The following is a 26,331-nucleotide window of genomic DNA, read 5'->3' on the forward strand; positions in this document are numbered from 1 at the left end:
TCAACTCAGTCACCTTTTAAAGTCTTTAATTAATTTTCAAGTTTATTGGCATACAGTTCCTAACAAAAAATTCTGATCGAAAAATTCTGATTCAAATTAAACAATAAATGTATGAAATTCAATTCAGTTTTTAATTCAAATATTCAAGTTTAGCAATTCACATTTAAATCAACAATATTCAGATTCAGTTTCTAGTTGCACAAATATCAGTTCACACAGAGCCCTCTGTGAAAAAGTCCAACAGTAAATAAAATGTGCTGTACCCTCCAATACAGGTGATGGCGGTATTTCAAACTATAGCGGGTTTGTCACCCGCCATTGAAAGGAAACGAAGAAGAAGACAAACTTCCGTGTCGAAGCTAATTGTTTTGGTTGTCGACTCGTGGTTCCTGTCATTTTAAATCCTAATGATAGTATTGTTATCAATTCATTCCATTCGATACAAACCATTCGTATTTCCTCTACATAAAGTGATGCAAGTATGGCGGCAACCGCGGCTGTTGTCAGTCAACGTTTCCTCGCGGCGTTAAGGACACGCACTTGGAGAACTAATGAGATAACAGGCAGCCGGCTGGTGTCAACAGCACTATCATCCAACAACGGGAGATCTGGCGACAACACACAACTGGACCGCAGGGCTCAAGCCTGGGACAGGGAAGGAGGACACGACCGCAGCCACTACCGTCTGCTTCGGTCGCTGTCTTTGGGCTTGGGACTGTGTGCGTCTGTCGTTCTTCTGGACCGTCAAGAGGACCGCGGACGTTCAACGGTACCCAAATTACGCAGGGTACTTGAACGCATCCTGCCGTCAGCTGAGTGCGCTACTCCTTTTAAACCCGACACTCCTCGGTATAAATACAACTTCATAGCGGATGTCGTGGAAAAGTCCACTCCCGCTGTCGTCTACATCGAAATCGTGGGAAGGTGAGTTGGCATAACTGTTGGACCAAATAAGACAATGCAGTAAACGAGTCTCCTGGCACAGCACCAAACAGAACTGTCACAACGCACAAGATGATCGATCCTGACTTAATCACAATCTCGTCTCAATTCACTCTTAATTTTATTAATTACTTTTGTTTGTTGTTATATGATTTACTTCCATGTACAACAATTGCAAACAGAGGTGCTTGTCTTAAAGTGCGTTCTAAATACAATTGAGTTGAATTGCGATGTAAACATTTTAATCAATTTTAGAAATGTGTAATCAATAATCTACACAGTACCTCAAAATGTCATACTGCAAATTTAGCAAACATCACTTTGAAATTGATGCAGAGCTTCTTTGATGTGCATGTGTATTTAGAGCTGCAAATAATGATTATTTTAATACTCGAGTAATCTATTATTTTGTCAATGACTTGCATAAAAAGTGTTTTGATTTCTATACCCGTATTCACAAACATGACATTATTTTAAATTGCCAAATTAATTAACATTCAGTCAATGATTTCGTCCGTAAGTTGTCAGAAATTTGGCAAAAATGTAGGTAATTGTTTTTTTTTAAAGCAAAAGCAAATATTTTATCTTGATTCAAGACAAAAATAATCGGTCTGCTACAAAAATCCAAGAACATTTATTGTTGAAGCTGAAATTTCAAGTATTTGTCCTATTTTGAATAAAAAAATGTATCTACATGATTGATTTAAAAGTAGATGGATTTTATAACCAATAATGTGTTAATTGTTTCACTTCTCACGTGTAAAAATATGTTTATGCCTACAGTTTTACCTCTTTAAGCTCAATACAGGTAACATGTAGCTTTTTTTAGGCAGATATTTTATGAGCAAGGACTTTTAGTTCACATGCCAAAGCACTACATTGCAGTATTCATCAAATGTGGTCATTGAGTTATGTTTTTGAATCTTTTATTCAATTATATTCCCCCACCTTTTTTTTAATAGACACCCATTTTCTGGAAGGGAAGTGGCAGTGTCCAATGGCTCTGGTTTTATTATCAGCAGTGACGGCCTTATCGTGACCAATGCTCACGTGGTGGCCAACAAGCGTGGGGTCCGCGTCAAGCTCACTAATGGAGATATGTTCCATGCCACCGTGCAAGACGTCGATCCGGTGGCTGACATCGCCACCATAAAAATCTCTGCAAAGGTGAGCAAAAAGAGGCCAAATTTAGTCAACACGCCTCCTATACACAGCCTTGGAAAGTCAAGATTGGAACAGTACACTGGAAAAAGTTCTTGTGCTCCTAACATGCCTCATTTATATGGGTTTTTAATATTTAGGTATAGTTTTGGTCATTTATTTTTATTGCATTGAAACTGGAATTCTAGGGGGTTGTTGGTTGGTTGTCAACGAAAAAGTGTATTTATTTTACAGTAAAAGCACAAAGAGAGGAAATGGGTGAGAAGAACGGAGAAAATGCGAATATTTTAAGAAGCTGTTGGCATTGATGGCCCCGCTCTTTACCTAAATTTGTGTATGTTGGCATTAGTGACTCTCCATGCTTCGCTTAGTAGTCACAGATGCATTAAATTTAAAGGCGTCACTGCCACAAAGATGGACAAAAAGTAAGTTTTGGGGTGAAAGCTCATGTGAGACAGCATTCCATTTGGATTAGCCTTTACATCTTCGACATTGCGAAGCCATTCATAGTCCATTCAAATTTTCTAATCGCAGCTGAACTTGTTGCAGATGGTCAGCCACTCAAGACAACTAGTTGCACAACCTTGCATTGCTGCATCTTGTTTGATCATGCTGCTCAATGTGTGCCGGCCCAAAAAAAAAAAAGAAATATGATGTTTCAACTTTTGATCACCAATTGTAAAGGGAAAAAAATAATGATGCACAGACTGCTAATAGAGTAGCAAAGTAATAATAGAATACACTAAATATTTGTGTAATAATAGAATATATTTATATGAAGAACACTTGCTGTGCTATGGGACAGCACATTTTTATGTCACGGGTGGTTTATAAACTTTGAATGTCTTTAATAAACTGAGGACCCTTTGTAAAGTATTGGGTCATACTGCACATTGTGTTTCCCGATTTCTCCACAAGGAGGCGGGTTTGAGCTTTAAAAGTTACACGCACTGTACCCTGTATTCATTACGTAATAAAACGAGTACTACAACTGTGTTAAAAAGGTGCAGCAGAGTATGGTATGTCTTTACACACCACCACAATGGTTTTAAAGTAAAACAATCAAGAAATGATTAAAGCTGAAAGACTGCACTTCAAATAGCTTCACAAATATTACTCTTTTTTTTTTTAGGACTTTTACCTATTTTATTTAGAGAACAACCGTATCCAGAGGTTCAAAACTACTTCGATGAAGTGGCATAATTGTAAACATAAGCATACATTTACATAGTTGGCACTTGCTGCTTGTCACAGTATCAGATAAGTACACAATGCTGTATTGCAGTGGTTCTAAAACTGGGTCCCGGGGACCACTAGGGGTCTGCGAGCCGCAATTTGAAAAATTTGCAACAAATTAGTAGATTGTATCTTTTATTTCTATTTTATTTTTAAAGTGTGTTCTTACATAGGGGGACCGGCGGCAATACAATTAACATACTCTGAAGTAGTTGGGATGTATCACATAAATGGGACTGTCTTCCATACATGCAGCTTTTTTAAATTGATAATTTTACGTTCAAGACAACACAGGCTTTACCTGCCCCCCCTTTTCCCTGACCCATAGAATCCACTACCCACACTCGCACTGGGCCATTCGTCTGATGTCCGTCAAGGAGAGTTTGTGGTGGCCATGGGAAGCCCGTTTGCGTTGAGGAACACAATCACATCAGGGATCATCAGCTCAGTACAGAGGGGCAGTAAGGAGCTTGGCCTGTCAAACTCCAACATGGAGTACATCCAGACCGATGCAGCGATTGATGTAAGTGCGAGCTATAGTGAGGACACGTATGGTATATACAGTATTTGCGTGTTACTCGCAATGTGTCTCATGACATTTGTTTGGTTTTGCAGTTTGGCAATTCCGGAGGTCCTCTCATCAACCTGGTGAGTCGTTGCTACTATTTCAATCAGGGAGGGGAGGGGAGGGGAGGGGGGGGGGGCAAAGTAAGATTCACATATGTAAGGATGTTCGAAACCACTTTTTTTTAGGACTGATATCAGTAAGAGAATTCATTTTCAGAGTACTCAACTATACCAACTATCAATACTTTTGATATACATCCATTATCCAAGCCACTTATCCTCAAGGGTCGCGGGGGTGCTGGAGCCTATCCCAACTGTTTCCGGGCAGTAGGCGGGGTATACTCAAAGACTAACAACCATTCACACTCACAATTACACCTAGGGACAATTTGGAGTGTTCAATTAACCTACCATGCATGTTTTTGGAATGTGGGAGGAGACCGGGGTACCCGGAGAAAACCCACACAGGCACGGGGAGATCATGCAAACTCCACACAGGAAGGCCAGAGGCCGGCATCGAACTCTGCAGCTCCGAACTGTGAGGCGGACGTGCCGCCTTCTTTTGATATGTACAATTCAATTAAACACATCAACACAAAATGTGAACATAGACTTCAGACGCAGATGATGATACACGTGTCAAACTGTCATAGCCATCTACTGTTGAGGGGGACTTACTCAGATTTGTCTTTGCCCTGGTTTTGGCATTGGTGCCTGATTTCTGCAGGCTCCACCAGAATCCGATACAGATACCGATAACTGGTATCAGTAAACACCCACCCCTATGTACATGACACGGACAAGCAGAAGTTAGCTGAAATTATTTTCCCAATATGATTTCACCTGTATTTATTACTTTAATATGCATATTTCCTCAGGATGGTGAGGTCATCGGGATAAACACTATGAAAGTCACTCCAGGCATCTCCTTCGCTATACCATCCGATCGTCTGAGACTTTTCCTTGATCAAGCTGGCAAAAGAAAAAGTATAATCATGTTTTCTTTCCTCATGCCTCCTGTATAGAAAAGACTAACACTGACACACCCTGTTGTTCCAATGTTAATGGTAGATTCCTGGTTTGGCGAGTCCAAAACAAAGCGGCGGTACATTGGCGTCATGATGCTAACTCTGACACCGAGGTCAGCTTTTTAAGCAAAACAAAACAAAAACAATTCAAATCCACTGTAACTGTCTTTTGAAGCCTCTTTGTGTTGTTTTGTCTTGGCGCCCTAGCATTATTGCTGAGCTAAAGCTTAGAGATGCATCTTTCCCGGAAGTGACGCATGGAATTCTGATCCACAGAGTGATCATGGGCTCGCCGGCATACAGGTGAGCAGACAGAGTGACATTGGTTCACATTCAATGGGGGACCAAACATTCTGTACATTTGGGCCTTCAGTGGGGACCTACCCAACCACCACTTAATAGCACAGTTCAGAAAATGAAATGACAAAAACATACAATAAAACACATCTTACTCAGCAGATTGTGTTGATGTGTGAAGATGGATTACAGCCATATTTTGTTGGTCAAATTTGCCTGTTGACAAGTTTTAACTGACCATTCAATGAGGGTGGAAATGTTGACATTGCCAAAGGATGAGGATGAATTTTAACTTGTGTGTGTATATATATATACATACACTTTATTTCCGTGGTCAAAAAGATCTAATAAAAAAAAAGTAAAACTATTCCATTGCTCAAACTGTATTATTTGTTACATTGGCCAGCACTGATTCTAAAGGCCTTTGGCAGATTAGATTGACATGGAAAGGATGGAATCTGATTGGCCCAAAAAAAAAGTCCAAACATCCACGTATCGTTACAGGGATAAGTCCAGGCAAGTGGAACACTACAAAATGAAAAACATTGGCTGGCAAAAGTCAACACAGTTTTACAGGGCAAATATTGGAATTGAGCTCATGAATTGTTAGCCATGTGGAGGGGGGAAAAATCTCACCTTTAACTCCTGACTCTCACTATCATCTTTGTCAGAGCCGGCCTTCTGCCAGGAGATGTTGTGCTGGAGATCAACAGAGTGAAGGTGAACACCTCAGAGGAGATCTACACGGCCGTGCGTAATAGTGATAACATCACCATGGTGGTGCAGAGAGGAGAAGAACAGCTTCAATTGCAAATGACTCCTGAATACACAGAGTGACAAGCAACCACACCACACCTACTCACATTTTGCTGACCTGCCAAGAAACAAAATCATGCACATGCGTACAACTGTGAAACCTGTTAGTCACCATCGTTGCCTGGAATTAAAGGCGGCACGTTATGGAAAGTTAACTTTTTCATTACTATTGTGTAATTATTCTATTTTATAGTTGTATCTCAGGAGTACCTGCCCACCCAACAGGCTTGAAATTACACATCTTTTTTGAGCTGACCTTTTACAGAAGTGTGTGCGCGTGTGTGTATGGGTTTTTTAGATATTTTCTACTGTCAGTATTTGATTTTAGAAACATTTGCCCATATTTCTCATCCGATGCCTTCTTACAGAGTAAGTTAATGACGCATGAAAGTGTTTATAAGACAGGCATTTAATGTTAGACAGTAACAAGAAGCATAGTATGATTGATTACTTGATCACACAGACTACAATTAATGAACGGTGTTGGGACAAATCACCAATGGTGCCATGATCACATTAGTAAAATGCAGCCCATTCAAATCCTCCGTATTTGTATCACAGAAAAAACCCACCCGGGTCATGATCGATGGAGAAAAGACAATGTGAAACAAAGGAAACTTGGATACATATTTTGTTTTGACAGAGCTCAGCGTGAGAAGCCAAACTAAGTGAATATCGCTGGTGTACAGTACATACAATAACACACATACAGCAAAGTAATAAAGTGACTGATGTACTAGGACTGCTACACAATTAAATGCATTTAAAGACTAAAAAGACACGACAGTGAATACATGGCGCCAACATTCTAACCACTGTAGGTTTAAACATGTTCATATTTGTGGATGACAGATGTTAAGACATAAGTATGGGAGCAAAAAATAAAACTGTTCAAATCCCATTAAAACTATTTTTTAAAAAGGCTTAATATATTTTGCTGGTAATAGTTTTCTTTATAAGAAAATATAAATTGTGCGACTGAAGCTTACAATACACTGCTGGCAGTTGCGCCAGATTCTTGTTGACCTGATGGAAAAGGCCATCTGAGAGGCGCCGTGTGCTGAGAAGGAGAGAAATGGAAACAACAAACTGGAACTTTGTGATGCCGGAATCCCTCAGATTCTGCTGTGGCGTTTGTCACAGTGGAATGCTATGGACGTCACATATTGTGCGCTAACAGCAGCCAAACTTGAATTGGACGTATTCAGATACATAAATAAGAGGATTGGGGGTGGGTGGGGGAGGAAAATAAGAAGGATAAACTGTAGTGTCCACTCAAGTCCAACAGCAGACTCAGTTGACGTGGTCCAAGGCGTGCAGAAGCTCCTCCCCCTGCAGCAGATACTGGCGGCCCTGTAAGGGGGCGTTGACCTCACAGTCGTAGCGGGTGAGCTGCGGCAGGTTGAAGAGGGACCTGGTGGCCTCTGATGTGCTGCCCAACAGGCAACTAGCCAAATCTACGACGACAACAGACCGCAGCTCATATTAAAAAATGGAACAAACGCCATCAATGGAGCAATCCACAAAAGGGGCCAACTGTCATTCACCTGAAGGCAGCAGAAGTACAGTTTGGGTTGGGCCCAACTCAACCTTTGGTTTCTTCCCTTGATTCACAATTTCCTTAGGCAAAGTTTCCTGGAAATACATCAATTGTTACTGTGGGTGTCAAACTCGCATTTGGCCCTCCACATCATTTTGTATGGCCCGTAAAAGCTGGCCACAAGTTGATTGGAAGATTGACATTTTTGGAAAAAAAGAGTCATGGCCTTCTTCATTTGAACCCTTCTCTCTCAGAATCTTCCATTTATTCCGTACCGGGCCCTAAGTGCATCCATTACAATAAGACTTGGCTTGTGACGTGAAAATGCTGTGATGTTACCTGGCCAACCATCTCTCGTATGTCATCCAGTTTTCTTTTGCGCTGTGCAATTTGAGCTGCCAGGGTGCGGAGGGACACCTCTTTGTCCAGCTGTGGCGTTCTGCAGAACAAACATGACATGATACGACTGCATACATCATGCAAACGTTGCATGTCGGGCGGGCTACAGCATGAGAATATTGTGGAACCTTTACCTCTTGATGAGGCTGGAGGAAGAGGAGGGAACAACGACTGGGTCATGCGGTGCCGGAGACGTGGTGCCGCTGTTTGGCGTGCTGAAGGCCAGGCCGAGATAGTTATGGAGGTCCTGCGTGACGTGGACAGGAGAGCTCTCGAGGGATTCGACAGGTCCACAGGGCAGTGGCTGTTTGGGGCTCACACTGCGCAGCTGGAAGTCATCATCCATGGGAATGTAGGGAGCCAACATCTCAAGGTCCAAGTCCTCCATTGCCTTTTGGGGAGATGAGCATGTGTTCATTGTTTTTTAAAGATCATCAACGACACCCTCATTCCTTCTTGACATCATTACCTGTGTGGTAAATGGGGTCTTGGGTTGTGTATTAATGGCAAACAGCTTCTCCACCAAGTCTAGTTTAAAGTCGGAGATGTCCGGGTCCATAGTTAAGCAAAAGTCCGGAGGAGGACTGACCTATAGATTAGATTGAATTAGAAATGCCTCATCTCCATTTCATCCATTATGGCCTACCTGTATCCTACCTGGTTGAAAAGTTTATACCATAAACAAATCTAAATACCCATTCAGGTTTAAGAAAAATGTTAGTAAAATCTGGTACTACTATATATAAAAAAAAAAACGCATATATACACTCATAATATTCCGTAGACACACTACTGGATTCAGTTGCTTGTGTCAAGACCAGTAACAGTAACACAAATTGAAACCCTTTTCTGTTCGGCTATATTTTTAATACAAAAAGCCATACAGAGCCATCATTCGGCATGAATGTATAGCTGAAAACGAAAGGTTTATAAAAAAAACAAATAAAAAATAAGAGATATGTACTATGCACTAAAGACTAAACAGCAGAACCTCCGTTCACACACTAAATTCATTCCATGACTGTTTGCGGAGCAAAGCAATTTTTACCATTAAGATGAATGTAAATAGAATTAATTTGTTTTCGGCACCAGAAGCAATTTGTTTATGGTGTTTTTATGGGCTAAGTATAAAAAGAAATACAGTGTAGAAATGAATGAAATCACCAGAGCTGGGCACGTCAGTAAATTTTGCTCTGTCATCATAATTTTAACACCCTGTCAATGTCGAGGACGTACAACTTACTAAGTAACACGCATTGACAGCACAAACAGATACACAGACAAAGTTAAGAACCCACTAAGGGCAAAAATAAATCAATCTGAGAAAAAAAAAAACTGAATCTGAAATGCTTCACATGTCACACGGAGTAAACACTGTTTAGGGTGTGTCAAAGTAAGCACAACGCATGGCAAGTGTCACAAAATCTAGTTCCTAAACCAATTTGTTCATGAACTGGGTCATTTATGAACAGAGGCTCGCTGTACAACCAAATCCTGGAATATTCCAACAATAATTGAATTTCAATGAACTTTAGTTGGTTTACCTCCGCTGTGCTGTTGCTGGTAGTCAACGTGGACACGGGTCTGGCATAGTTCTCGTTTTTGCCACCCACAGCGGTGACATCGACACCGAGGGGCTCGCTGGGCGGCAGGGGAGAAAGAGGCAGTGCCAACTTTTCACTGGTGGCAGGAAGCATCACGTCATTGTAGAGAGGCACATCTTTCAGCAGCTGGATGTCAGACTCTGGTCGAGGATAGCAAGGGGTTAGGAGTCAAGCATTCAAGACATATGTAGTCAAAGGACATCCAAGGTTGAATGAGACCACAAACCAGGGCAGCTGAAGTCCAAGGAGATGATGGTGTCTCCTGCTGCTGGGGCCAACAGTGTCAATGCCTCAGGCTCTTCCTTCAGCTGATCATACAGGCTGCTCACTGGCTTTGGCTCAAGCGTTTGGGTAAACAGCTTGATCACATCCAGCTCAGGGGCCTTCTCGCCCTCTTTCTCCTTTTTCATCAGGGCTGGGGACTCCTCTAATGGGCAGCTCTGCACAACAACCTTTTCTCCATCCTGCTTCTCCTCCTTCACATCTTCTGTCTGCTCCAGAGACAAGATCAGCTTCTCCTCCTGGATGCCACTGTAGATCAGGTGTAGAGTGTCAAATCACAGCACACTATTCACATATGACTCACATGAATCCTTCTACTTACAAAATCATCACATTTCAGAGCACCCCCCAAAAAACAGCATTTGTTCAATTATTCCATTAAAGAGAAGGCATTTTCAACTTCAGATTGGTCATTAATTTGTAAAAATAGCACGCATACATGGACTGCCCCACAGTATAGCTTTGTGAAACTGCATAAAATTTATCAAATCTGGACACCTGTTTTTCTGTAGAACCGACCCTCAACTAAAACTGCCCTATTCATGGTTTGAGGCACGTTCTCGAATGCTTTAGAATGCCACCAGATGGCGGCAAGTCAAACTGGTACGTTGTGAGTCATGGAAAGTTTTGAGTCCCGTCAAGGACATTTGATGACTTGATAAATCTTGACATAGCTCCATATGGTAAAGTAAAAGCTAAATTAAGCCTGGGTTGTTACAGAAAACTCACAAGAGTCTTTTTGTGCATGTGTATGTGCATTTATGTCTATTTACTTTTAAGGGTAATGATTTACAATGTGTTTGAAATGATGCAAAGGTGTGTGGGGATCACAGTTTATGTTGTGTTTACAGTTTAAACTACTGATACTGGCAAATATAAATATTTTTTCAGGTGGTTCAGCCATCATCTCCAATGAATAGCAGAGGTTTAACATACTGTTAAAAAAGCTGTAGGAGTGATTTTTTTTTTAAACTACCCACATCAGTGAAAATAAAATGTCTCATTGCATTGCTGATTATTTCTTTCTTCTTATTGAGGAATTGTTGGTACCTGAGCACAAAGTTGACGCAGACCACACATTGTGGCTGCGAGTTTTTGTTATTGTAGATGACAGTTGCTTGTGTTTCCACCCACACAAAACCTCCTCTCTTGGCCAGCATCCGGTATTGGCCTGTGCTGACCTGGCCTTTCGCAAACACTGCAACAAATAAAAACACAAGCACGTTTTTGATACGCCACTGTCCAAAACACTGCGGATGTAGTTTATTTTCAACATTATTCTGCCTAAATTCAAGGTAGCATGCGGTCTTAGCAGTCATGCTTACAATTGTGATGAGTCTTGGTGAGGTGGTCTGAGTCCAGCGCGTGATAGTATTCGTACACAGACCGATCCAACAAGTCCTCTGGATCATATCCCATAAGCTCAGTGATCCTGTAGGAGCACAATAAATGATCAACATCCACTGCAACCTCAAATGGGAAGTGAAACATGAAAATATTGTAGTAGAGAAAGTAAGACCAAGATGGCTGTAGGACTACACTGGGAGTGACGGGTATCGAGAAGGACGATGACGCTGGATCGTGCTCACCTCTCATCACAGTATGTGAACTTCATATCCATTGTGTGGCGGCTGAGAAACGTCTTGGCATCCAGGGGAACCTCAATGTTGGAAGGGTGTGGAATAGGGTCACAGATCAGCACCAGATAGGGAAGCGGTGGCTCCTTGTGGTCCGTGGCACTCTGCTCGTTGAGGTCACTATGTGAACGCACGTGTCCAGAGCAGTGAAGCACCTGTTGATGTGACCGTGTGTTATTCTAGACTCAAATAATTGTGTATCGCATGCTCCAGGTTATTTAAAAAGGATTGCTAATGTACATTTATTCATATTACACTATTACACTATATGTAACTATTTCACTATATATAACTTTGTTACCGCTCAAGCAGTTGTGAAATACACAATATAAATAATATCATAATATAAATTAATCGTATTATACTTTCCTGAGAATAATTTAAACATTTTTCTTCATAGTATTAAAATCATGTCCAACTGCCTGTTTAATCTTCAATGCTCAAGCACATGTCTTGATGAGAGGCAACTAAAATCCAAATGATGCTTTGGGTTTGGAATTGTCATGATATAGACATGTAATCCGAGCTCAGTAATTGTATGGTTAATGTCTTTCGCATGGGCTTGAGTCAGAATAGTCTGCTAATGGCCTATCAGATGTCGACATCTGTGCGCGTACACAATTATATTTATGGATTAAAATGAAGTTTACTGACTAATGGCCACTTTGCTTTTCAACAGGTTATTGGGTTACTAGTGATGAATAGTTTGCCAACATACACTTTACATCATTATCAAGGTTTAAGTCCAACTTTTAAAATGACTAAGCAGACCTTCCATTACCTTCCATGTAGCAGACTTGACATTGACAGTGCGGCCCCGGCTAGTTAGCGTGCACTTCATTCGAAGGAAGAAGCTGCGCTCCGTATTTGGTTCCTTTGTCTTTTTAGAGCCTGAATTTACAACCAAAAAGAAGAGAAAGTCGATTAAAAAGATGAATCTTTCACCATTTCTTTAAACTTTACTACGAGTGATTATAATTGAAAGTGGCTGTAGTGTAATGTTTTGTTTTTTTACCCTCAGTGTTTCATTTAGGATGCTTTACTTACTCAGAAAATTAAATACAAAGAATGTAATATAATGAAGACTGCCCATTTATTTTCTCTCCCGCTTTACGGTTGTGAGAAAATGGAACATATCTCAGCTGACTGTAGGCAAAAGGCACACTAAAGCCTGGATTGGCCACAAGTCTTTCATACATAAAGAAATACTGTATGTATTCTAAAATGTTTTGAGACTGTTTCTAATTGTAGATAATTATACAATAAATTTACGATAATGTGTGTCATGCTGATACAACATATTCTTCTGGTAATGCAAAGGAAAGTTGACATGGTCTTGCGAGTTATGATGATAAAATGCGCTGTACCTGTTCTGTGGACCAGCATTTCCCTCAGCTCGTCCTGGTCACAAGGGTGTGTGAAATCAAACACGCTGTGGCCAGTCAGGTCAAACTGTAGAGGTCAGAGAGGCAATGCAAGACATTTCACGTCAATATTTTATGCACTGTTAACATGGGCACCTCTAACGGTTTTTTTTTCAAGAAGTAAGTAAAAACATGCCCTTCATTGTTTCTAAAAATACTAACAGAAGACGGTTTCCACTTCATTTCACTTAATGCTGACACTTTCAATTCAGACTTACCTGCGCTAGGCCGAGGCACTTGTTAACATTCTCAGAGAGATAAATCATATCGCCATCTTCTGACAGCACCATTAGAAAGCCCTCCAGAGCTTTTAAGTACGGGCTGTTCAACTGTGTGTCCAACTCATTCTCGTCTTCAGGCTTCGGCTCATCTGGAGGGACAGAAAAACAAAGAATGGGTTTCTGTATGCCTAAATTGCCAAGTTGTTCAAGGTCGCAACATGTATGACAGTGTAAAATATGAATGCTGTGTAATTTGTTAAATTAGTTAGTGTACTTTGGTAAATTAGTTAACACGATGTTGGCTTTATTTGTTACCATTGATAGCTCTTAATTAGATAACCTGTATGATTGCTTGTATTGATAACATGGTAATTTTTTTCTTCTAACAATAACATAACAACCAGTAAACAGGTTGAAATACCACAAAGACAAGCTTTTCTAATCCACTATCATTTTAATATGAATACAAAATTATTCAAACCACAAAATTTCATCTTGTACTCAGAACACTTAGAACAGTGAAATAGTGAAACGATGAAAATCAAAATACTTGGCTTTTCTTATTGCGCTCAATTACTTTTGCTTAGAACAGTCAGTGCACAGCATCAGGAGAATCTGTGAGTTCAGTATCTTGCTCAAGCACACTTCGACATGGGCCAATGGCCAGGGGTCAAACCTATGGGTTGGGAGATGACCACAAATGGTGGATATTTGTAAGTGTTGGTTAAGGTAGCGAAGGTTGAGTTGTCGTCAGTGTTTGTTCAAGATTGCTAGCGTTACACAAATGTTCTCCAGACGTTCACCATATTAAAATGTTCAAAATTTACAGTACACTATGTTCACTTTTTGGAATTTGAATTACATGTCCCATATTTATTAAATCAGGCATGACTCAAAGACCTTCTTAAAATTGGTGTTTGGGGAAGATGATGAGAAAGGCTTTTTCTCTGGTCGGGAGGTCGGCATGAGCACAGACTTCGATGTCTACAGTTGGTGGCGGCAGCAGCAACAAATCCCTAGCATGTTAATCAATGACAGCATAATAAATTAGGAAATATTTTGCATCTAAAATTTGCAATTGAACATTTTGTATTAGTATTGCATTAATGCAGACCGGGATATGATAATCTTTCATAACATAACTCCACTTTTTTGGTTTTAGTGAAAGTTATTTTGGAGATGCAAGGATTCCACTGGTCAGCATGTTTTCATTTTAAATTCCCTCTCGTGGGACCTCCTGCAATGATGGAAATATTATCGGACCATTTTTGTATGCATCGGAAAACAGCAACTGACCAGTGCCAAGCAGTTTTCTCATGCGCAGGTAGCTGATGGTGAGCCTCATGACGGAGGCCTTGTCAAGGCTGGAGCTGACACTGTGAGGCAACGGCAGCTGCTCAGCCAGCTCGTAAAACACCTCTGACTCCTTCCCACGCCGGCATCGCGCCGCATCCCTTGACTTCTCCTTCCTTCGTTCCGAGCTCACCCTGCGGGAGAAAGTTGGGGGTAAGTCATTGTGGCCACATAATGCCTCGAAAGTACCGTAAATTGATACTTGTTGGTTGGAGCCCTATTATGGAGGCATATGCCAAAAATCTGTGACTGCAAACATTCATTCACAGTCAAGACAGTGAGACCATCGAGACGTAGCTCTGCATGATGAACAGTAAGGACATTGAGGAAGTGCATAATGTAAACTGCTCTTTATAGCATAAAACCTAAAACATCATGTCTACAATATTCACATATTGTGCAGATGTTACTGGGCTAATTTGTGAATGACGCATTCAGAACTCGATCAGGTGAATAATTCACCAGTCTGAGTGACGTCATACTCTCCACATCATTGAGGAGCTAATTTCCCAAATGCCTTGCTTCAATAATCAATACGACTGACAAATATTTACAAAAGACTCATTCAGTAAGCCTCACATGGTGGTTATATTGTTGAGCGATTTTATTTTTACACTTCTGCATTTTGTTTTAAGTCAATGCCACTTAACATCAAAATGAATTAAACAAGTAATATGGATGGATTTAAAGATTTGTTCTAATGTCACAAAGCCATCTCGAAAAGCTTTGAGGTTATTCATTGGTGCGAAATGAAAGCAAACAACATTGTTTCGGGATATTGACTTCAATTTCTGGTTTAGATTAGATCAAACCAAGAACCGCTGGGAAGTTTTGAAACAATGGTAGCATGAGATTAGTCCAGATATCGCCAGAGCAACAGTGGCGTAAGAAGAGGCCAGTATTTCATCAAGAGAGCAAAAACAAAACTGGAGGCTTGTCTTGAATTGAAAGGATATGTTAAAGCGTCGCCTGATTACCTTCAGCAAGAGAAACGAGCTGTTCCTCTAAATTACGACACTTGTAGTTTATACTACAGAAATAACATCTGGTTCAAAAGTGGCACTGTCATTAAGCATGACGCCACACCAGACGTCAATATGACGCAATACTTCAAAGTTGTTTGCCATCCATCCGTTATCTGTACCGCTTCTCACGTGGGTCACGGGCATGCTGGAACCTATCCAAGCTCTCTTCAGACAGAAGGTGGGGTTCACCCCAAACTGGTTGTCAGCCAATCACAGGGTACACAAAGACAAACAACCATTCACGCTCGCAATCACACCTAGGGACAATCGATGGCGTTCAACCAACCCTCAATAAAAACAAAAATGAGCCTGTTCCGAAAAAATGCATTGTAGAGAACCTTTAGTACTAAGCCGGTCAGAGATGTTGCAACTTTGAGGCCCTCCATATAATACATGCATATAAGTACCACAAGTGTCATCGGACCACGAAGGATTTGACTGCTAACACGACCCACTAGCTATCCATGTAGCTTCTGACATTATAATAATTTGTATCTGTAATTATTTAATTCAAAAGTTTTCATTGATTTCACATTGTTTAACTTTTTGTAACATTTACACTTGAGTGACAGTTAATGTTAACGAAACGAGAACTTTTATTATACCCTCATCATTAGCGTTAAACAAGTTTGTTCAAGTCTTTCATCAGCTTACTTTACGTTTGCTTCAAAATCCAAAGGAATCGAAGGTCGGGTCGAAGGTTATACACTGCACAAAAAATACGTAGATAAAAATTATCTGTGTTCCTCAGATGAACTGGTGTCAACCAACACACAAAGCAAGAGAGTATTCCTTTTTCATCCAATTAATGATTTATTACTCAACATTCTAAACTGCTAGACGCTGCATCATGGAGTTTATCTGCTTTTTGTCTTGCTCAACGAAAATGCAGTTTACCCTTTTCTCGAGACGCACACCGCTTTCCCTCTATATCAAGTAGCCTATGAAAAAACAGTCCCCAGCAGATACGAACACTTTCCCAGGCTTGTGGCCAATGTTATATAACAGTACTGTACGAGCACAAGCACTTGGGGTCATGCAGTCATCTGCAGTGCAACGCTACAAAACAACACATATGGTTTTGCTTCTCTATATTATCCGAGTGCAATTTTAAAATGCAGTATGAATAAATACTATGACTGTATGGACATTATATATAATATGCAAGAACCACATATGAACCAGTGGAGAGGAGATTAACAGTGAAAGAATCCTGTGCGCATTGAAAAGCCCTGCAGCCAATAGCTGGATTTCTGGTGTATTTCATTTTCGAGGGACTGAAGCATTTCACTTGAGATATCAGTCATCACTGTATGATTTGACAGTAAACATTTGTCTAATATATTATTTCATGTGCAAAACCACCACAACTAGAAGCTCAGTGAGAAAACCAGAAGAGGATTGAAAATGTCAGGCCAATGGCCCCTTTGGTGACGACATAAGAAAGTGGACACAAAACACAACTAGTGATGACTGATTTCATTATCCAATTTTCTCCAATAAAAGCCAGACTGTACTGAAAAGAGATGTCTCATTGTGGCCAGCAGCATTGTTGACGAATCAAAAAATAAAGGAATAAAGAATTAGCCGACCCTAATTGCAGCCTGGGAAAAAAACTAATAAAAGAGGATTGACTCCAGGAAAAAGTGCAGCAACTGCCAGTAGTCGGCTCTCTAAAAAGGTTGCCAACATTCCGCTTGCTCAGTGTTCTGTTCACCGGCTGCAAATGTTGCTCTAGTGTTCCTCTTTTTTGAGGTCGCTCAAAAAAAAAAGAAAAACAGCAGGAGGCTTCAAATCAAAACAATGTAGTATATAGGCTACAAGTATTCAACACATCATCCCATTGTTTTAGTTGTGTAATTGAATAAAATTCAATTTGACGTTATAAAACATTAGAATTTCACTATCAGAGTGGCTAATGGGTCATGAAACAATTTAGGAGTATGGCTAAACAATCTAAAAATCTCAGAGCTACATGTGTGCCACAAACCATCACGTGTTTATATGGCGGCGTGCATGCAAACGAAAGAAACACTGAAGGCCAATTCATACAAAACACACAACACTTCAGGGAAGACGTATATTTTTGGTTTGTGGGCATAGCTTGATGGATAACAGCACATTGTAGTGGTAGAAATGGGCCACGTTATTAACAATAAGGAACTGGCAATTGTGCCAAATCGGCACAAATGAGATGAGGTCACTTGCGTTATATAGCGACTCATGATGTTCCTTGATTGCATCAGCTCATCCCCGTTTTAGGGGCTGGCAATGTAGCAAAAGTATTTGCCAACCGCCAAAAGATAATAGAAGTAGGGTCACCCGGCTCGACAGCCGTGGCACTTGGCACATCGGTCCATTTATTTTCAATTTTTACGTTAAATAGGCTTTCTGCGTTACAGACATCCCATTAACGTGAAACGTATGTTAATGTGTTAACGTATGTTTTTCACAGGACAGCGACAATGTTGGTGCATTTGGTGCGGTTTCTCCACTGACAATTTGAAACGATGTTCTGGTTTTGCGTCACAAATGGATAGACAATTGGATAAAATGTTTTTTTTGTTTTTTTTATTTCATTCATCAATTGAAAAAAAAATAATTATAGATTGATTATTAAAACAATAGTTAGCCCTCAGCGCTAAGATTGAAAATTGTGCAGCTAATCCCTGTAGTCAGTCTCGGACGATCTCACTCATGGTTAATCGTATCGGAATCAGCAGCATAAAAACTTGATCGGGACACTCCTGACAAAAAGCCATGAAAAATATTTCATTATTACTTAGGGATGTCCAGATGCTATCATGTGATCGGAAATTGGGGCCTATCAGGTGTTTTCAGATGATCAGTATTGGTTCCTTCAGCTAAGCAAAGGCAGCGAATGTTACATTAACAACTGTGGCTATTGTGGAACCGCTCATCCATTGATCATATGCTTTTGACAAAACGTGTAACTAAATCTAAGGGATATTTTATCTTTGGCATGTTATGTCAAGTACCCTTCCATCTAATATATGAACATACTCCGAATAAAACTCTTTGCTGAGGTTTCCGTTTTGGAGAAAAATTGCTTTCGGCAAGGTTTGATTGTCCAGTTCATCAAACTTTGCTGTCTTGGATTAGTCATAAAGGCATCAAGTCGACTTAATCAGTTAAAAAAAATATACAAAATCCTCTTATGCCACACACATTTATTTCGTTAACATGAAGGAACTGTAGTTGAATACCTAAGCTCAACTTCCACTGCGACACAAATTTGGCAACTGCTTCTGACGTCAATCTGAGGTGATTAAGAGATGAGGCAGAAATAAGACCACAAAGTAGCACTGCACAACATAGCTTGCATCAAACCTGTGATAAAACAAGAAAATAAAGCAAATAACCTAAATGGGAGGGAAGTCTTCACAGTACTGTTCAAATCCCAGATTTCTACAATTAATGTGACCTATGGCCTGGACAATACAAGTGAAAAATAAAATTTGCGTTAGGAGTGAGGGGTAAAAATAAACTGAGATAATGAGGCTGGAGTGTGCACACCCTCTGAAACTCTGATGTGGCTGTGCCCAGAATTAACGTCCATCTGATTAAACCCAAATAAAGGTCCACTTTGTTTAGTCGACTTTCTTTACTTTTTTTTCTTTATGGTTTCCAGCCGAAGCCTGTAGGGTTTGTGTCAAATCTGTCTGACGTTTGGAATTGTTCAGAATTCCCTAAACCTTGACAAAGGCCTAATTCCACTGAAGAAAAACTGACGGTATTTGGGAGATTTCAAGTGTGGTTCAAGTCTTTTTCTTCCAGGCGATTATTATGACATGTACTAAACACTTATTTCTTATCAGAAATTTCCGCAGCTACTCCAATGTTGCTCTTGGACTCGGGTCAGCGCACTTGACCAGTTTTGCTCTCGTCTTCTCACCAATTTTGGGTCCTGTGCTGTAAATCCTTTACTTGAGGAAAACTCTCTCACTGTGTTGCATTGTACATTTAATGAAATTTGATTTTCTTTAATTGGATCCTACATTTTACAGGACAAAATAGTGGTCAAAAAGTTTTAGAATGACCCCTCTTGTTCTTTATAACATAAAAACCTGGCATTCGAACAATGCTTGGTAGACGTTTATAGCCACTGTAGTTCACAAAATATACGCAGGATTAGTAACTCGACCTGTACATGGGACAATGTGCCAAGTTTACTTGGCAGCAGGAACACAGGGTAAAGCCAAAGGGGATTGGGCTAGCTAGAACAACATTAAAACAAAAACATCCAATTGATGTTAAAGTGACAAAATAACACTGCATTACTCCACAGTTACTTTACTACAGCACTGAGACCACATAAAACCCAAAGACATCTATCGCAAATGCAAGTTCTTAATTCCGTTGTAGATTGGTTGGTCACTAAAACAGATTATTGAAGCAGTAACTACATAGCCGCAATTGACTTTTTCAAATATTATCATAAACTTAGTACCTTTAGTATCAGGTCCGTGTTTAAACAACTGAACTGCTGACGCCTGTCAAAAATAAACTTACGGCGTTGTCACTACTATTAATGCATTTACACTTAGCGACTGACACATTAATAACCCAGAGTGACCAAGTGAGGTTTCCAGACAACTACTTATGTATATTTAACAAGAGAGCCGAACCACAGCAGTGCGCACAAGAGATAAGGGCCAACGATCCCAACAACGTCAAACCTTGACAGCAGTTATAACCATGATAAAACGCGTCAAGAAAACTCTCATCGATTACACACACAAAAAGCGTAACTCGTAATAGATTACTTACAAATTACATTGTCTTATTTAATCAGACATGGTTTAAATTTGGGGAAACAAACACAAATAAACGAGATCAACAAAGGAGCGTCCGAAGCTCGCTAGCTAGTCAAGTTAGCCACTAGCTAACAAATACATTATGTCGTCGTAAACGCAGGAAGAGTCCACGTCCAAACTCGCAATACAGTCCATAACGTCGCGCTAATTCGACTCTTCAAAACACCACGCACGTATGTTGACAAGCGGCCGTGTAGTGTCGGGATAGCGTCAACGTTACCTTTTCTTTTCAGGTACAATTCCCGTGTCCATTTCAGGACACCCGAGTTGTGTCGCTCGATCCGTGTCAAGCTGTCTGTCGCCGTCGACGAATAACGCCAAACTCCAGCAGATTCTCGCCGATTTGGGCTCCTAGCTCCTTTAAGTGCTTTTCGTGAGAGTTGCCGGTGAGTTTATTTTGTGAGGAAACAAGTTTTCTCGCCGCTTAAAGGCAGGCCATTCGTACGTCCGCAATTGGAAGCGCTGCCACGCTGGAAAACTGGAACTGGAACCTAGAACTACACAAGTGCAGGATTACTCACTTCCCCCGAGGGCGCGGCGACGCGCAATTACGTGAACGCGCCCGAGATATTTTATTTCATCGTACAATGTGACTAATGTATCTATGAAAGGTTGCTTCACCAAGACAGTGCCACCGTGGAATCTGCTTCACTAAACAGATACGAAGGTCATTCTGGAATGAGAAAAATAAATAAATAAATAAATAAATAATCCTCAATAATCAAATAATCCATGCAGAAAATACAGAAATGTACAATACAGAAACAGTGTGACTGAAGCTGTCTAAGTGATCTCCAAACGTCATTTAAAATATCAAATCCTCTGATGAGTTTGTTTGTTTTAACCCTGACAATATTGTAAATAGTTGCAATTGTGTTCTGAAATTGTGTTTCTCAACATACCTTGCAATCTTGAAGGGAAAAAAAAACCAAGCTACATGACTGACTAAGCAAAAAGATATCAGGCTGATTGCTTTGACCATTTTTAGAGCTATGGTAAAGCCTCTCCAGTTTTTCATATTTTGGAGCGTGTCACCTAAAACAAAGTTACCTATATTATCAGAAAAACACTATATCTAAGGGATTATTTATTATTACACAATAAAGTAGTTGCCCCCCGCTATTTGTGAAAAGCCATGTAGAATTCATGGGCATTACTGTATAAATGCATTGAAAAACAAAAATGGCAGTGGCAATTTTCTAAGGCTGCAAGGGAAGCTCAGCTTCCCCTATAAGTATTTTTCATAAATATGCTGAAGAAACATAATATTCTCTATATATGTAATATTAGCAATTTGCGTTACGGCTTCTAAGATTGAGCCTCTGACCGCTGGACTGCAGGGATGATGACATATTTTTATTTCTACCGCATGTGTTATTATGGAGCCATACAGTTGTTTTTTATGTTAATATGCAGTTTCCAATGGAAAAGGTTTGGACACCCCTGCTGTTGTGCATGATGTGTGGCCGGGTAGGCTTCTATCAGCTTCTGCATCAGCCTACTTTTTTTGTCTAATGTACTGATTATTGTGTGTAAATGCATTCTCTGGAAAGTATCATGCCCAAATAAGCATAAACGACGCTGCACTCCATGGCAGATAATAAGAATTCTGTCGACCGGATCATTTTCTTGAAAAGGAACGGAGGGTAAAATTTACATATAAATGAAAAAGGCACATTTATGAAGTAGGCTGGAAGAAATTGAGCAGCAGCCACCACTGCCAAACTCCAAAATGTATTTAAAAAAAGGGATCAATCTCCACAAAGAACGCAATATATAATTCTCTTTATTTTGAATAGTTTGACTGGCAACTTCAGCTTGGAGTGGCAATAAACAGCTTGAAGCCGATGTTGATTTTTAATTGTTCCCTAAATGCCAAGCTGCTGCTTGTTGTGACGTGAGTTGTTTAGTTAAGTTCACCACCGCCAAAGAGTGCTTCCATCTAAACTTTGTGCATTCCAAAGACAGAAATTGGCCAAACAAATGCTCATATCTGGGAAAAAAAAATGTATTTTGCTCATATTTCAAGCCACCACTGAATAATTCAAAGGTCATTCATAGAATCAAGGTTAAATCAGATGATTCATCCCTGAATTATTTTTAGCCAATTTGGTATTTCAAAAGTGCGTTTAAAACTGGTATCGCTTTGCGTTATTCACTGTCCAAGAAGTAGTTTACAGTTTCTAAAAGTTTGGTGAGCCATGCGTTAAACCCACCATGTGTTTTTCTAGGATGTTTTTTCCACATATTGCTATTAAATGCTTTGTTGTGGACCAGGAAAAGGAAGACAGCCGCCCCTGCCTCCCCTTTAACCTTGCATCCCTTTCTGACGGTGGGAAAATACTGCAGCAGATTCTCATTGCCGAGCTACACGTATAGTATTAAGTGTCCAACGGTTACTTTTACATGTTTGAACACAGCACTCTGAAAAAAAAATACTCATTGGCTGCTAAATGAAAATAATTGTGAACGATCTCAACACAAATAGTTTACCCATTAAAGGTTTCCTGACCATTGAACTTGTTTGACGGTTGTTAGGACTAACTCTATTTTTTTAAAATGAGTTAAGTACACTACAAATAAGCTCTTTCTTTGGTTTTAAAAAGAAAAGTGATTTTCTGTCTTGATTATTTCACCCTTTCAGATTCATAAGTCATGTGAAAAAAGTCATTTTATTCATTTGCAATTTTCTAACTGAAAAGACATTTTCTCTACACCGTCTTCCAAATAATTATGCGTGTGAGATTGTAGAGTTTCTCAGACAGGATTGATAATTAGTTTCTCAAATAAGCTCACCAGCAAGCTTTGCAGAAGCCTGTAACGGTCTTGATCATTTGGAGGAGGGAAACAAGTAAAGCAGGCTGGATAGGGTCTCTTTTCCCTGTCCTGAGCTTTACAGTCTCAAGTCTAGTTTGAAGCTGTATTTCACCCACACCAAACTATTCTCAAACATTTGCAGCAGGCTCACAAACACACCACCGATCATTTATCGTAGTTTTGTTCACTTGTGAATGCCGTGCTACTTGGCCAAGTCCAGAAGGACAACATCTGGATGATTGGTTGCTGGCGAGCATGACCCGAAAACGCTGCAATGTCAGAAAGGGTGTCATGGGGTCATGTGATGGTGACCAAAGGTGTCAAATGACTTAAATACTGTATGTGGGGGTTTCTGAGCAGGTCCTGCTATTGCATAAAAAGAAGCAATGTGCTTTCTGTATTAACGTAATTTCAATGCGGCAAAACATATTGAAGCTTTAGCTTCTATGACTATAAAGTGAGATAAACTAATGTGACTGCCATCATCATCAGAACCCAAATGCAATACATTGGCCCCCAGAAATATTTGGAATTTACTTTTAACAACAAGAAAATTAGAGTTCAGAGTCCAGAAAACCAGCCAATCTGGTGTGACCACCATTTGCCTCACGCCTCACAAAAAAATTCCTTCACATAGAGTTGATCGTGTTTTTGAATGTGGCCAGTGGAATGTTGCTCTACCCATCTTTAACGGCTGTGCGAAGTTGCTGGATATGAGCAGAAACTCAAACGCGCTGTTGTACATGCTGAGATTCCCAAACATGCTTTAAGGGTTCCATTTCTGTGTGCAGATCTGTACAAAACGGGGGCGTGCATCATCATGCTGCAACATGAGGTATTGGACATGAATGGATGTCACAATTGGCCTCACTGTATCTGTGTGCGTTCAAAACGCCATCAGTAACATGCACGTTATGTCCATAACATACTCAGTTGTGGCAAATTCAGGTTTAGAAAGTAAAGATCCCGCACACGTTGGCTTTAGCCTTTGGTTCTTCAACTCAACCAGAAGCGCGTTTAACTGTGAAGGTTAAGAAGTGTATTTTATTATATTATATTTTATCTGGGTGCAGATTTCTAATTACTAATGGATCGAAAGAGCTGCAGCTGTCGTACAGTTTCTATTCAATATTGTTGGAAAAAGCTGAATAATTCCCCCCCCTGCCGTTTACTATTGATGTAAGTAGTGCAGCAAACGGCAAAATTATGTTTGCAAAGTTTTTTCCAGCGTCTGCTTTTGGGGGCAATGCACATGGGACCGTCCTAATTCAATCAAGCAAAACACACAGACATGCTGGCAGCCTTTAGTCTCAGTAATGAAATTTGAGACAAGGCTCTTAAATCTCCGCTCCCATTTCTACATTACCTGAGGAAAGCTGCCAAACGGGGCCGCATTAATGGCTGAACAAACCGTCAGGCCATTTAATCTTGGACACAACCCCTTGGCCTGAAAATCAGTATGCTGTCGATGCCTTTTGATCAATACAGTACCCGAGATAACATTGATTTTAAAAGCCTCCTCAGAAAACAAATGGTGTGGGCAATATGAACAGAAATGTAGCTTTAAAGGTACAGTATTTAAAACGAATGGATATTGATGACCGTCGTGAGTTTAGGTCAATAAGTGTCAAAAAAAGACCGTCGATTCTGAGACAAACCTCATCGTGTGTTGATGGGTATTTGTTTTTTATATTGTAGGTGATGCGGGATGTGCTCGCTTGTGAGCAAGTTCACTCCCCTCACAACAAGCAGTTAAGTCATACAATTGCCACATAGTAGGGGGCCGAAGATAAACAAATGCAGGCTTCCTCCTTCAATCTAACAGGAAGTACAGTTGTGCTCTTAAGGGAGGTGCACACCATATCGGGACCAGTTTCATCATGGGACAAGCAGCATTGTTTAAGAGTCTGCCCTTGAACAAGAAAGACTCTTTTTTTCTTGTTTAAAAGATTGGTTTTGTTTAGCTTGTGAAGAAGCCTATGCTCTCGGGCGCCACAATAAAGCATCATTCATCCCCCCTCATGTCCTATTTTGATCAAAAGCGACAGTAATGACATTGTGTGGTTTCCTGTTTATTCTTCACCCGTTCCCACTGAGCTCACCAGATGATTGTTGCGTTTGGCCCGGACTGCACTTATAGGGGTTCTGATCTACAGGTTTGAAAAAGGGCCGATTCTATGGAGGTAAATGCAAAAGTGGTGCAAAAGTAACTTGTACTTGTACAAAGGAAATTTGTACTTGTAACAAGGAAATGTAAGAAATTTGCGTTTGTCGCAAAAACAACTTGAAGGTTAATTTTGTATCCGTACCAAAAGAAATATTCATTTGCTGTAGAAATGGTCATTTTTATATGTGAAAAATAAAATTCTCCTTGGTAGGGAAAAACGACTTGTACTTTTAGAAATTTGTCAGTGCGCACGCTGGAGTGTAAATTTGATTGTGATCACTGTTATATTGTGGTGCCAGTCCATTCAAAGCTTTAAAACAAAACAAAACAAAACAAAACAAAAAAACAATAACATCGCTAAAATAAACTCTAAAAGTAAAAGAGACTTCTTCATTTTTGGCTGTTATCGGTATGAAACGGGAGAAAGTCATGGTGTGTCACTTGACCTCAAAACAGTTCCCAACCTTTGGAGCATCCTCCAGCAAAGATCCGCGGCTTGGAGGCAGTTGACTTCCAAACTGCAGCTTAGGGAGGCTATTCTATTATCCTGCAAATAATTCAAGCAGGGAATTGCAAAAACACACTAGTTCTATGGATATAAGACTTACAAATCTATGTACACATGAACCTGACCTGTCAAGGTGTTTTGGATTGAAATAGTTTTGATTGCACAGCAAATACAACCCCCTAATGCCTTCTGCGCATGATAATAAGGAACAGAGCATTTGAACAAAAAATATATTTTATTTTAGACACAATTACTCTTGTATCAGGGATGTTTGTTTAAAATCTTTACAACTATACTCAAATAGTTGATGACATTTTTTGCTGAGTGCCCTTTGTATGAACTATGTATAGTAGTCCGAGAAAATATAATTTGCATAATAATTTGAAAAGTGATGTATGTGATTTTAAATATTTTGAAAAACAAACAAAAAAACAAAACAAATTAATTATATGTCTTGAGTTGATGAGGT

The 26,331-nt window shown here is 40.0% G+C and overlaps 2 protein-coding genes across 2 annotated transcripts; one reads left to right on the forward strand and one right to left on the reverse strand.

Moving 5' to 3' along the window:
* The first annotated feature begins 275 nt into the window (after positions 1–275).
* Positions 276–6,975, forward strand: LOC148343242 (serine protease HTRA2, mitochondrial-like). The gene is made up of 8 exons (XM_088317674.1): positions 276–924; positions 1,905–2,109; positions 3,668–3,862; positions 3,955–3,987; positions 4,785–4,893; positions 4,978–5,047; positions 5,142–5,237; positions 5,903–6,975. The coding sequence occupies exons 1-8, from the start codon at positions 482–484 to the stop codon at positions 6,066–6,068; spliced, it is 1,317 nt and encodes a 438-aa protein (XP_088173800.1). The 5' UTR covers positions 276–481; the 3' UTR covers positions 6,069–6,975.
* hif1aa (hypoxia inducible factor 1 subunit alpha a) lies at positions 6,438–20,910 on the reverse strand. Its single transcript, XM_088317663.1, has 15 exons — positions 20,591–20,910; positions 14,451–14,641; positions 13,152–13,303; positions 12,877–12,961; positions 12,291–12,400; positions 11,462–11,664; positions 11,198–11,304; positions 10,923–11,070; positions 9,817–10,121; positions 9,531–9,730; positions 8,456–8,575; positions 8,121–8,377; positions 7,927–8,026; positions 7,595–7,682; positions 6,438–7,504 (listed from the first exon to the last, which is right to left on the reverse strand). The coding sequence occupies exons 1-15, from the start codon at positions 20,620–20,622 to the stop codon at positions 7,341–7,343; spliced, it is 2,262 nt and encodes a 753-aa protein (XP_088173789.1). The 5' UTR covers positions 20,623–20,910; the 3' UTR covers positions 6,438–7,340.
* Between the last annotated feature and the right edge of the window lie 5,421 nt (positions 20,911–26,331).

This window comes from Idiotropiscis lumnitzeri, chromosome 1 (genome assembly GCF_059441095.1).
Source record: "Idiotropiscis lumnitzeri isolate Australia: NSW breed Sydney's pygmy pipehorse chromosome 1, RoL_Ilum_1.0, whole genome shotgun sequence".
NCBI lineage: Eukaryota > Metazoa > Chordata > Actinopteri > Syngnathiformes > Syngnathidae > Idiotropiscis > Idiotropiscis lumnitzeri.